Source organism: Coccomyxa subellipsoidea, assembly GCF_000258705.1.
Source record: "Coccomyxa subellipsoidea C-169, whole genome shotgun sequence".
NCBI lineage: Eukaryota > Viridiplantae > Chlorophyta > Trebouxiophyceae > Coccomyxaceae > Coccomyxa > Coccomyxa subellipsoidea.
Genome location: NW_005178027.1, coordinates 486,150 through 498,185, shown reverse-complemented (window position 1 = coordinate 498,185; position 12,036 = coordinate 486,150). Strand labels below are relative to the sequence as shown.

Below are 12,036 nucleotides of genomic sequence, written 5' to 3'. Positions count from 1 at the left end.
TGCCCACCTTGGACATAACAGACAGTGCTTTCAAGATCTTCCATGTGAAAGCCTTGATCTCAAGAGTTTGAATCAATCCCTCTTCTCCTTGCACGATACCGACTCGCATGCTCTTGATCTTCTTCTCTTTGCCCTTTGGCATGCCCGACCCATTCAAACCTCCAGCAGTTTTCCCTCAATCAGGTGTGGTCAAGCCAAAAAACATTGTTGACAGACAATCACTCGGCGCATACGTCTCAGCTCAAGAGGAAAGCCTGTCTGCGTCCTTGTGCAGAGAATGCATCGTTGGTGAATTGCCCACTTGAAGGGATGACAGAAGGTTAGTCATCCTGGCGAGGAGCCGCGTGGTGTGTGCAGCTCAGCAGCTTTATCCCTGCTGCCAGAATGCAGCTGCAGCTGAGGTACGATGTGCATGTCATTGCCAGCAGCGGTTTCCATGTCCTTAACGGCCCCCTGTGCCCCCGTTGACGCCTTGCCGGTCTGCGCGGATTGCATGCACAAGGAGCTCACTGCCTGCCGTGACTCTGTTATTCGTACAGCAGCATCTGCACTCTCACTGATTCCTCTGCTGATTTCCCACAAAATAGTGCCCATGGCCAACAGCATGTAGCTTAGATCTAGCATTTCTAAATCTGGTGGCACGAAGGCCGGGTATGCCATACAACAGTGCAGCGTCTTGGAAAGGAAAGCTTGGTCCGGCAGGAGCTTGATGGCCTTAGCGCACAGTGGGCATATGGTTGTCGCTGTTTCACGCTCTCCAGCACAAAGCGCATTATGATATCACGCATTGCACAAGCCCTGGGTGGACCTTCTTGCTCCTAACAGGCAACAATCTTCTCGACGCGCACCACAGGGGGGTCAGTAGTTCGCTCCTACCATCCTTCCAGGCACCTTCATGTAGCACCCTAGAGAATACAGGACTTTGGGCGCAACCTTGGCTATGGCAAGCGTTCCAACAATTTCTGGAAATTCTTGGCAGGATAGGACTACAACGCACCCCTGGCTCCTCGTCGTGGCTGAAGGAGGAGGCGGGCTCGCCGCTGTCGCGGCCGGCGCCGGAGATGAGGTTGCCCTCGTCGTCCAGCTTGTTCTCCTTCTTCAGCTGCAGCCGGTACTTCTGCAAGTGGCTCGCCACGTTCTCGCGCGTCAGCCCATCCACGTGCATCAGCTGCGCAGACCATTTTCTTTTCACTTTTTTTTTGCCATGTCAAAATACTGGAATCACCTGCTCGGAGCATGCCCGCCTTCCATGACAGATGCTTCATGCATCGCGCTAGGCATCAGAGTCGGCATGCAAGCAGGGCATTCAGCACACGGCTCCACTGCTGCTTCCTTTATGTGCCTCGAGCCTCAGATGATGTCAAACCAAAGCCTTGGCCTCTATTCAATCGCTTCAGACCACTGAGCGTATCAAGTCAATTGTGAGCAGCCACAGATAGCAGCCAAAGAGTTGCGCCCACTCTGGTGTCACACTCAAATCTTAACACACTGAGATACAGGTGCCAGCACAGACTGCAAAGGGCATGACAGTGGGTGCAGGCGGGTGGCAGAGGTGGGGAAGCACGCCTGCATGATGGTCTTGGGCACGGCGTTCTTGAGGCCCAGCTGCTCCACGGCCTGGACAAAGCACTGGTGCAGCTTCGCCGTCCACACCAGCCGCGGCCGCTTCAGCGCGCGCGCCTGATTCTCATCCGCGTCATCTTCCCCTGAGACAGATATTACTCACTGATTAGTCATCAGTCAATTATGAGTCAGCAAACAGTCACCGGTGACTCAATCTCCCTTTCGAACGCTGCAGTCAGTGCAGACTTTTACTCCACCGTGTATGATGAGTTCCTCCTCAGGGTTGTCATCCAAGAGACTCTGTGAAAGAAACTGAAGACTGGAAAACCAGAGTCAAGGGCTTCTACAAGCAAGCGCTCTCACCAGTGGAGGTGGCTTTGGGCCCCTCCTGCTGGTTCCTCTTCGAGGAGGTTGCTCCCATCCCTTGGGGATCCCCCCACCCAGGCTGTGCCGTCTGCTGCTGCTGCTGCTGCTGTCCAAAGCCTGCTGCACAAGAAACAGGTTTCTCCAGCGTGATAGACAAGCTACAGGATCCAAGCAGGGAGGCACCGCATGAAGGCAGTCGTATACGTTGTGTTGCACTGGGGCCATAAAGCAAAGGTGCAAGCTTGGCAGGCCAGCACACCTTGGTATTGACTGAGGTTATACGGGTTGGCCATGGTCGTGGCAGGGTTGAAGCCATACAGGTTGGCATGCTGAAAGCTTGGGTAGCCCGCATTGGCTCCACCGTTCTGCTGCATCCCCATGCCTGGAGGGTAGCCTTGGCCTGAGGAGGGATACTGCTGCCCGTATGACTGCCTATTCTGAGCAGCGTCATATCCTGCAGTTTGCATCAGCCTCGACATGTCCTGAAAGGGCACTGACTGTGGCTGAGCGGCCTGCTGCTGCATCGGCTGGAACTGCCCAGAATTGGGTTGACCTGGGTGCTGTTGCTGCGCCTGGTTGTTCTGGTCATTGAAGGCGCCTGCTGCAGGCGCTCGACCATCGTTGTTCGATGGGGGCAGGCCAAACGCTTGAGCCAGCACAGGCGAGATCAGGTGGGAATTGAGAGGGGTCAGCTCATGAAGGCCTGGCAGCTGCAGGAAACCTCCTTGCTGGTTCCAGCAGCCGTAAGGACCGCTGCTGGGCCTCTGCAAGGAAGGCCGCGGCTGCTCAGTGGACACCTCGTGCGTGCCCATCGCAGGTGCTGGCTCTCTGCTGACTGTTCCTTCGTCAGAGGGGGCTGGAGCCCAAGGTCTTCCCCTTTCTGCACACTGATCTCGGGATGCTTCTGCAAAGCAGGCCCGAAAGACAGCAGGATGCGATGCACCCGGAATGACGCATTTTTAAAGATATTTCTTGAGCTGCACATATCTTTCGGCACGCCTCGTGACAGAGGTGCTTCTCGGTTCTATCACGGCGTTCCTGCCCACATGCTGGAAGGCAAAATATGCCCCAACATCTGGGCATCCAATTGTAATCATTCAGGCCTCCAATTGTAATTATGACAGTTTCCTGTGCCCCTAAATCACAGTGATGTCTTCCCTGCAAAGCGGAACAGTGGTTTAGCGCGTGCCAGGAGGCGAACGCTTGGTGCAATGTCAGGTTTTTGCGACATTGGCAGACTCCCTTGCCAGCATGATACCGGCGTCAGATCATCGACACAGCCTTCTAACAGCGCAAGATCGCGCGGGGAAGGGCGCGGATGCCGCACTCTTGTCTTGGGTAAACGACAGCTTGGGCTAGCTCGGCATAGGAATCTACCGTCGTTGTCTTGCGGAATGCTGGCAGCGAAGGAACATATGGGGTCAAGAAGACTTGATCAGGCTGCAGAGAGGCAGCGGCCTCCCTTCGTGCAGCGGACGGGCAGCTACAGAAGCATTGCGCCGTGCAGAAGCCAAGCAGAAGGTTCTTCAGGGGGTTCAGTCGGTGAGCCAGGGGCCAGACGAAGGTCGTACAGCGCTCCCAGGCCTCCCCTGCAGCGGCAGAGGCCGGGACCTCAGCGTCCAATGGACTCCAGGCAGGCAAAGCCTCAGCATCCCTCTCAGCAGCAGGTGCCTCAACGGCCCAGCAGCGATCAGCAGAGGGTCCCAGCAGCACCCCAGCAGGAAAGTAGCGTTGAGAGAAACCAAAGAGAGCCTGGTACCTCTGTTGCATGGAGCACCTCCAGCAAGAGGCCTACCCTGGTCCACTTCTGTCTGCAGTACCACACAAGCTACGGCCAGCAGATCCGGCTTGTGGGATCACATGAAAATCTAGGTATGCTACGTACCATATTTGCACCACTGCTCCTGCCTTAGGGGCGCGAAAGATTAGGACATGAATAACAAGCATACAGAGCTGATGACATATGAATCGATCTTGTCACTGCGTTCTGTCATGTCACTGCCCTGAGTGGGTGCATGCAGCTCTCCTATATTATATAATATAACTCCCATAGTAATACGCAGCTCTCCTTTCGTATGCTTTCAAATCACAGTACTATGCACGCGCATCTTTCTGACATGTGAGGTTAATTTACAGGGTCGTGGCAGTTGAGGGAGGGGCCAGATCTGCGCTGGACAGAGGGGGACAACTGGAGGGCCACGGTGGAGCTGCCCGGGGGGACCGTTTACGAATACAAGTACGTGCTGCTGGACTCCTATTCTGGCCACGCGCTGAGCTGGCAGCGAGGCAACAACTCGGTGCTCGCCATCAAGGCCGGCGAGGAGTCTGTGGAGGTGAGGATTTCAGACTTCGAATTCGAATTCAGGCATTCGCTCAAATGGCTCAATTTCTGCGACAGCCAAATGGCATCTGCTTTAGTTCAACGATGGTGTCGTTGCCGCTGCAGGACTTGCAAGGCCCTCAGTGGCTCATATCCTACAGCTGCATTGTCACCATCATTGAAGGGGTGCAGATGCTGGCATCAGACTTGTTGCACTCACTTGGAAGGAGTCATTTGCAGCCCGTGGCTTGCATATTTGTCTGCGTGTTGCACGGGCAGCGCAACACTGCTTGTAAAGCATTCGCTTGCAGCATGCAGAAGTCATCCCTGTGTGCATATTGCCAGAGCAATGCAAGCCTGGGAAATCCCTGTCCTGGAGAAGACCAGAGCTGCGCAAGCCTGATAAATCCTGTCCTGGAGAAGACTCTTTCGGAAAGAGAGAGTTGAGCGGATGCGTGCAGGTGATTGACAACTGGGAGGGCCAGCCGGGGGCAGCGGTGGTGTCACGGGGGGCCTCTGTGACGCGGGAGCGAGCGCTGCTGGACTGGGCCAATGAAATGGAGGCGCTCGTCACCACCCAGGTGCATATTTTACCTTGGCTCTCTTTCACTGCCCTCAAAATCCCTTGGAACAGCACTAAACAACACCCCAGCACCCCCGAGAAACGTTGTGGCTTTGTTGCCGAGAAGCAAGCCTGCAACATCGGTACATTGGTCTACACCTGCTGCATTGTAGCAGAGTTCTGCAAGCCATGCGTTCCAAGCATGCTTACATGCAATCGTCTTATTTCATATACTAGCTCTTGTGCAAGGGATGATGCTGGTCGGTGACTTCCTCTTTATTCTGCAGAGGAATGGTCCAACGAATTCGGCTTCCTCTTCATTTCGCAGAGGAATGGTCTAATCAAAGCGACTTTCTTTTTGTCTTGCAGAGGAATGATCTGAGGCGGGCGCGCATGGAACTGGCGGTGGCGACGGAGGACGCGCAGCAGTCGCGGCTGGAGCTTAGGGTAGCGCGCGCTGAGCTGGCACGCTCCAAAGCGCAGCAGGCGGTGGTGCAACACTTTTCGAAATTTTCTTTCACAAATTCTTTGTGAATACGTTTGCGACTATTTGGTCATGTCCAGTAGCTCCGCACCTGCACCGTCTGGGGTGGTTTTTATTTGCATATCCAGGTTTAGGAAGGATAGATCACTGTGGTGGGAGACAGGAAGGCATGCTGGCGTGCAGTTCCTTTTTGACATCTGGGGAAGAGGCAGACACCAGCAGAATGGTGAAGGTTTGAGCAGCATTACAGATTGTGATGCCGGGGAATCTGGAGAATTATGTGCTGGGATGTGCGATGCAGGAGCGGAGGAAGGCAGCAGAGCTGGAGGCAGCGAATCAGCTGCTACAGCGGCACCTAGTAGAGAGCACAAACTCGTTCCGCGAAGCGCTGGAGCTTGTGGAATCGCTTATGGGCGGTGAGTCATCTCATTCGTTGGTTCCCGAATCCGTGCTCACACTCACTGCATGGGTTAAGTTACAGAGTGCTCGACTTCTGAGTTGACCTCGTCTGATGAGCCGACCCACTTAGCTCAGGCAGCCTTGGATTTCGTCATTCTGTAGCTTGACCTGGCAGCTGGTTTTAGTCAGATTACATGAAGATATGGTTCGTCGGACAATACGGTTGCTGCGCAAAAGTTACTGACATTGTTCCCACGATGCGAGATTTGTCAAATGTATCTTTGAACTCACTTTGAGAGTGGTAATGTGCGCTGTGCAGCTGAGGACTTGCTGGGGGATGACTCAGAGGATGACGAGGATGACTCACCATCCAACTCAGACGGCGCAGCCCAGCAGCCCGGGAAATCCCAGCAGAGCAATAATGGCACAGCCAGAACAGGAACCTTCCAGGATGGCAGAGATGGTGCCAAGGCTGGGCCAGGACTGCAAGAGAAAAAGATGGAAGTAATGACTTGAATTGCTTCTGGATTGAAGCCTCAGGTCTAGTCTTTTCTTCTTGTACCCAGTTTTGCACCATAATGTCCAAGGGCTCTCTAGCATTGCCACAGGGCATTGTGCTATTACCTTTCCCTATTACTTATCTCATTGATCCTGTGATCAGGGAGCATCGAATGTAGGCATAAGGCCACAGACCTGCTTACGCCTGTCTCAGCTTTGTATCCTGATGAGCTCTGTCAGTGCATGGTAGAGCTGACAGAGAAAATTCTGTGTTTCTGGAACTGTTCCTCCAATGCTTGGTTGAATGGCTTTCTGTGGCGTGCGTGAAAGTTTGCACGAGAACCATGCTGCACAATTGTGCTAGCAATTCTGATCATGAGGCCCAAAAGAGAGTTCGTGAGAATGCTTTAAAGAGAGCGCGTGGCAACTTGATCTGGATATCAGCAGTGGACGTTGTCAGCAGTTTGCTGTGTCACATGATCGTTTCAGTCTCAAGAGGGTGTTTGAAAGCATACACGCGCCATTCCTGATCCAGTCGGCCGATTGGCAGATTGTAAATGTTCTGCATAACAATTCTCATCGAGAACTTTGGGGTGCATCGTCTACAATCCAAACGTAGCATATTAAGGCCTACGTGTGCTGAGTGTCAAGCAAACATATCTGAATATGCATGCGCAACCAAAAGAAATCATTTTCCTAAGCATCAGCACAATGCCTGTCATCACGTTCCCACTTCTTTATAAAAGGGACATATTTCCAGGTGATGAATATGTCTCTGCATACTCCTCCGCGTTCACGGCAACAAATGGCAGAAGATCCTCACAACAATCGTCTTTGTACACGTTTCAACCTCTCTGGTACCAGCATATCAAGTCAATGGGAACAAAATTGCACTGGCTTGTGTGCAAGGAATCAAGCACACTCTGGAGTAAATCATACGCAAAACAAAACAAAATATTGCAACTCCACTCAACCTCATAAAGCACTGGGATTGATCACTGGATTGGTCATCCCGGAGGGGGCGGCGGCGGCTTTTCTACGAGTGACTGAAACTGCATGCTGTGCACTGCCCATTGCAAGTTGTCATATCCCTGCTGCTGCTGCGGCTGCTGCAGCTGCTGCTGAGGCACAGGGGTGTTGTACTGGTGCTGGTATGGGTATGGCTGTGTGGGCGCAGCAGAATATGCGTATGCATATGCCGTCTGTGCGGGACCGCCAAGGTAGGCGCCGGGAGCAGCCGCCGGGAAGCCGCCCTGGAAGCCGCCCGGCAGCTGCTGGAAGCTTCCTTGGGCCGGCGCGCCGTTCTGGGGCGTTGCCTGCGGGGCGGCCGGCAGCGGGGCGAATGTGGGGTGCATTGGAGGAGGCGCAGTGAGAGAATACACTCCATGCAGAGGCGGCTGCGATTGCAACGGCTGCGGATTTGCGGGCGCCCACTGCTGGCTTGACTGAGCCGGCGGCTGCTGCGTGTAAGGGTGGTTCGCAGCAGGTGGGTGGGGGTACATTGGTGTGTAGGGGGCGTAAGAGGGCAGGCCATATGCTGTATATGACACTTGCTGCAGCGGTGTGCTGGCTGCGTACTGCATGCCCTGCAATGCAAACTCCACAAGTTAGCATGCACTGTCCTGCCAAGGCGTCACAGCGCGCATCTGGTAAATGTAGTCCCAAGCGTGCTAGGTACAAGGTGTACACCTGTTCTCTGAAGGTCTAGCTGTCGTCCCGTGTCCAAAATACAGCGACACATCAGAGCAATGGCTGCCCACAAAGGGAACACCGCTGTGTCTTTCAACTTCCAGGCTTTGAAGCTATTGCTGCCATCCAAAAGGACACCATTCAGGGGTACTGTAGTACCTGTGCCGGCTGTGCCAGAGCCTGCAGGCGTTGCAGAGCAGCTTGGGCGTCATTGGCATCTGGGAATCATCCAAGAATTATCTTAAATTATTATGTCACACTTCTTTTGCCAAGGGGCTGGTGCATCCACAGACAAGCTGCGTTTACACGCTGCCAAAATCCCACCCCTACGCGCCAAATTCAAGCAAGACCCAAATAAAGCGTGGGCGCAGAATTTACACCGGACCCCGCCAGACGGGGCCATTAAGAGAGAGGCATACGCATAATCACTTTATGCAATGTCAGAAATTGTACCAGGGGATTGGCCTCCCAGAAGCGCGCCCGTTTCGCGGCGTGCTCTACCGACTCGCCACCCCCGCTGCCGCCAGAGCGGCTTCGCTTGAAGCCCCTCTCCTCAGGTATCATTCCATTCACTAGCGGCTGCATGCTCATGCCAGCATTTCTCACACACGGTAGCCCAAAGGCATTGTTAGCACGGCTCGTTTTCTTGCTTTGCAGCTTCAAAAAGACGGGTTGCACCATAACCATTCCACACTTGGGCATATGCTGAGTGTACAGCAGCAGTAGGCCGTCAAGATTGCCAAGGGAAACTGAACCCACCTCAGCTGGCTGTCCAAACCAGACTGCAGGGTTGGCGGTTGCCGGTATGGGTGCATTCAGCCCAGGGAAGGCCACAAGCTCCTCCGTCTCGCTGGTGCTGCTGTCGCCATTGTGACTCACTGCAAATGCACACTTCTACTAGTCAGCAGTCCAAACTTGCATGCCAGAATTGACCTGTTATGTTGCCTTGAGTGTGCCGTCTGTTGCATTCCAGTCCCTGTCACAGTAGGCACTCCATAAGGTTTCCTAAGCATGAAATTGCAGTCAAGGAAGTGACGCAGAACAGTCAGCCTGTGATACAGCAACGGATGTTTGTCTGCCTAGGTAACGATTTTGTGAAGGTTTGGTTGAAGCAGAAGAGAAATCAGGAGAGCCCACCAGATGCAATAGGGAGGGCATCCTGCTCAGTCCCATCGTCCCCTATGATGACGACCTCGTCATCAGACTCCTCATTGCTCCACCTCCTTCAATTTACCAACCACAAGTCAAATGCTGCACATGCAACGCACTAGATCTGCCTGCGATGTTCAGGTTTGACGCTAAAACCCTTTTTCAGACTGGGGTTGGATGCTCCCAACTCCTGGGAAGCTAGTCAAGATTGATACAATGCTTCTCTCTTCACACCGACCTCGCAATCACGTGCGCAGCTCCATTCTCCCCATGTGGCTGCATATTCCAGATGACTTGGGCTGTTTCCAAGTAAATACTTTGGGCGAAACATCCTCAGACTCACACACTGGTGAATCTGCATAAGGTACCACAAGACAGAGCGAGGGCTGTCTTCAAGCACCCGTGTCGTGCATGTCATGCAATTGCATTGCCCCGCTTAGAGGTCCATCTGCGGCCTGAATGTCCACAGGAATACATAACTTACTAAGGGTGTGCTGACCTGTAGCCTGGGGGGTACCCCATCTGGCGCATGCGAAAGAGCCAGGGCGGGGGGTCCTCCGGCTTCAGTCCCATGGCTGCCCGCAGCTCCTCGGACAACACTCCCGGCTGCAGGTCGCTGAATTCAGCGCCCGCAGCACTCGCCTCCAGAAAGTACCTGGCATGCACTTGCCACGTCATGATCAGGTTGGGTAGCACAGGTCAACATTGCACATTGTTTCTGCCAGAAGGCAATGTGTGTCTGCAGACAAGCTGCCTGGTGGCTGCCACATGCCCTACCGCTTATTGGACTCGCCAGATCCAAGCAAGACCTGACCCACCGTGGGCACATAGCAAATGTAGGAGAAAAGTAGGAAAAAGAATTCAGAAGAATTCTTGCGAAGGTCAACGATTTGAGGGTGCCGCGCAAACACAGATCCACTCCTCTGTATTGATGCGTGCCATGCAAAAAGCGCGGTGGCAATAACGGTGTGCTCAAGGAGCATGCAGTGGCGTCATTGGTTGCATGCAGATGATGTTAATGGCGTACCTTCCGCTAACAGAGGTGCCTCTGTTTCCCTGGTGCTCGCTGCGAGCCCTGCTGATGGCGTCTGCATCCTTGCTCAGCAGGCAATCCTACACGCCCACATCAGCTTTCGCTCCTAGTGGTTAGTCCGCCCAATCTAGAGGAGCACCTGAGGAGTTGGGCCCCATCGTGTTATGGCCTGCCCGAACATAAACCGAGCTGCAAAGACACGGGCTGGGAATTCACAGAAAGATGAAGATAAAAGACCAGAAAGTGTCTATGTGCGGACCACTGTAGTTCCTCTGTCCACTCCAGAAGTCCTTCATAAGTAACACGACAGGATTCATCCAATCTAGCTTGCAACCGATGATCTGGACCTGAGCAGCTGTGACGAGCTTCTGCTCAGCACTCCTGGCCCGCCGCTGGGCTGATGAAACCATCTACAAAGTTGAATTTGGACAATAATCAGGGTATCTCATTTGCAAACCTAGGGACCATTTGTGGCTGCACTATGGTGGCAAGGTCCCCTTCTTCTCTCTTGCACCGGTTCAGGCCATTCGATAGTCTTGGGTGTGCATGCGCGATGGCAATCAGAGGCATATCAATCCGCGCACTTGCGCAATCTTTGAGGGCGTGGCAATAGGAGCCTTGCAGCTGCCCCGGGTTTTTTGATGGACATGTGAGGCATATTTGTGATACTCCGGCCTTTAGGAACCAGATGGTCTCTAGGACATCTAGTGTGGAACTCTGCATCTCAATAGTTGTTAATTTCACTCCTATTGATTTATGCACGGCTGCGCACTCTGAGGGCGTGGTAGTATGAGCCGCAATTGAAGCAACGCGGCCGGGAGCGCCGGGGCGCGGCAGCCACGTATTTTGTCGGGCCGCTGCTATCAATGCGCTCGGCTGCTCTCCTCTCCGCGTCCTGAGCGTCCAGCGGCCGCTCCGAGCTGCAGTCGTACTTGGGCACATCTCCGACCTGCAGGCCAGGACTTATAGTATGATGTTATTTTGCATGATTATCCTGCCAAGAGGCAAGGTGCGTCCGCAGACAACCAGCCCTTGAAGGCTCCCCTTATCCCACCCCTTGTTGGATTCGCCAGATCCAAGCAAGGCCCATTCATCCGTGGGCGCGGTGCTCAGTACTTGTACCGGCCCCCGCCAGCCCGGACCATGCATTTGCTTCAGCTCGCAAATGATAGAAATGCAATCCACTGGACCCTAATGTGCCAGCTGGACCTGCTACATGTGATGAGCACAAGGTAGGAAAGGCAGGATGCAAAGACGAGATATGCTGCACGCCAAACTAGATCCTATGCCTTGATTGAGGCAGCGGAAGGTTGCTGCAACCTTTGTTGGCGGTTGGAGGTTGAAGGCTTGGAGGTGCCTCAAAAAAGTGAAAGAAAGTGGTCTGAGTGGGTGCAGCATTGCACAGCTGGGCGTACCATCTCATAGGAGAGGTTGAAGCCTCGCTTGGGATGCTGGGGGGATGTGCTGCGGCTCGGCTTGTCAACCCATGCCAAGGGGCCGGCGACAATCTCACTGGGTAACACGGATGGTGTGAACTCAAGCGCCCCGGACACCACAGGAATGCTGGTTGTCAAGGCAACCTGCACTCCCACACAGCACCGCACTTGCCACAAGGCTAAAATGTATGACAGCGAACGTGGGCATGATGGCAGGTCCATGAAAATAAGACGCGTTGTGACCATAAGACGCGTTGCACCTACCTCAACTGGGTAGGAGCGTCGGTGCCATGCCAGCCAGTCCTGGAGCACCTTTTCCAGGTATAGCTTGCTGTCCCTGAGCCAGTAGTATAATATTACTGTACTATCGAAACATATGCGAGTGAGTGTTATATATTGGATCTATTAGCAGTGTGTTAGATTTCATTGTGTTTAGGATGTTCACATCTACTATACAGGACTTACTTGGGAAGTGCCTTGTAATGGACTGCAACGCTTGCCCCCTCATCGTCCAGCGATGCAACCTCCATCAATGAA

General features: G+C 53.7%; 3 protein-coding genes across 3 annotated transcripts; 1 reads left to right on the top strand and 2 right to left on the bottom strand.

Moving 5' to 3' along the window:
* Positions 1–324: 324 nt before the first annotated feature.
* On the bottom strand, positions 325–2,741 carry COCSUDRAFT_57853 (hypothetical protein; the record flags this gene model as incomplete). Its single annotated transcript, XM_005644614.1, has 5 exons — positions 325–480; positions 998–1,168; positions 1,498–1,706; positions 1,927–2,046; positions 2,189–2,741. The coding sequence occupies 5 exons, from the start codon at positions 2,739–2,741 to the stop codon at positions 325–327; spliced, it is 1,209 nt and encodes a 402-aa protein (XP_005644671.1).
* A 291-nt stretch (positions 2,742–3,032) lies between these two features.
* COCSUDRAFT_67495 (hypothetical protein) lies at positions 3,033–6,210 on the top strand (the record flags this gene model as incomplete). Its single annotated transcript, XM_005644613.1, has 6 exons — positions 3,033–3,801; positions 4,066–4,262; positions 4,711–4,830; positions 5,181–5,303; positions 5,597–5,711; positions 6,014–6,210. The coding sequence occupies exons 1-6, from the start codon at positions 3,141–3,143 to the stop codon at positions 6,208–6,210; spliced, it is 1,413 nt and encodes a 470-aa protein (XP_005644670.1). The 5' UTR covers positions 3,033–3,140.
* A 989-nt stretch (positions 6,211–7,199) lies between these two features.
* COCSUDRAFT_44093 (hypothetical protein) lies at positions 7,200–12,029 on the bottom strand (the record flags this gene model as incomplete). Its single annotated transcript, XM_005644612.1, has 10 exons — positions 7,200–7,778; positions 8,335–8,460; positions 8,641–8,759; positions 9,019–9,104; positions 9,530–9,685; positions 10,058–10,143; positions 10,836–11,012; positions 11,479–11,643; positions 11,764–11,836; positions 11,965–12,029. 10 exons carry the CDS (start codon positions 12,027–12,029, stop codon positions 7,200–7,202), a joined length of 1,632 nt encoding a protein of 543 aa, XP_005644669.1.
* Positions 12,030–12,036: the final 7 nt, after the last annotated feature.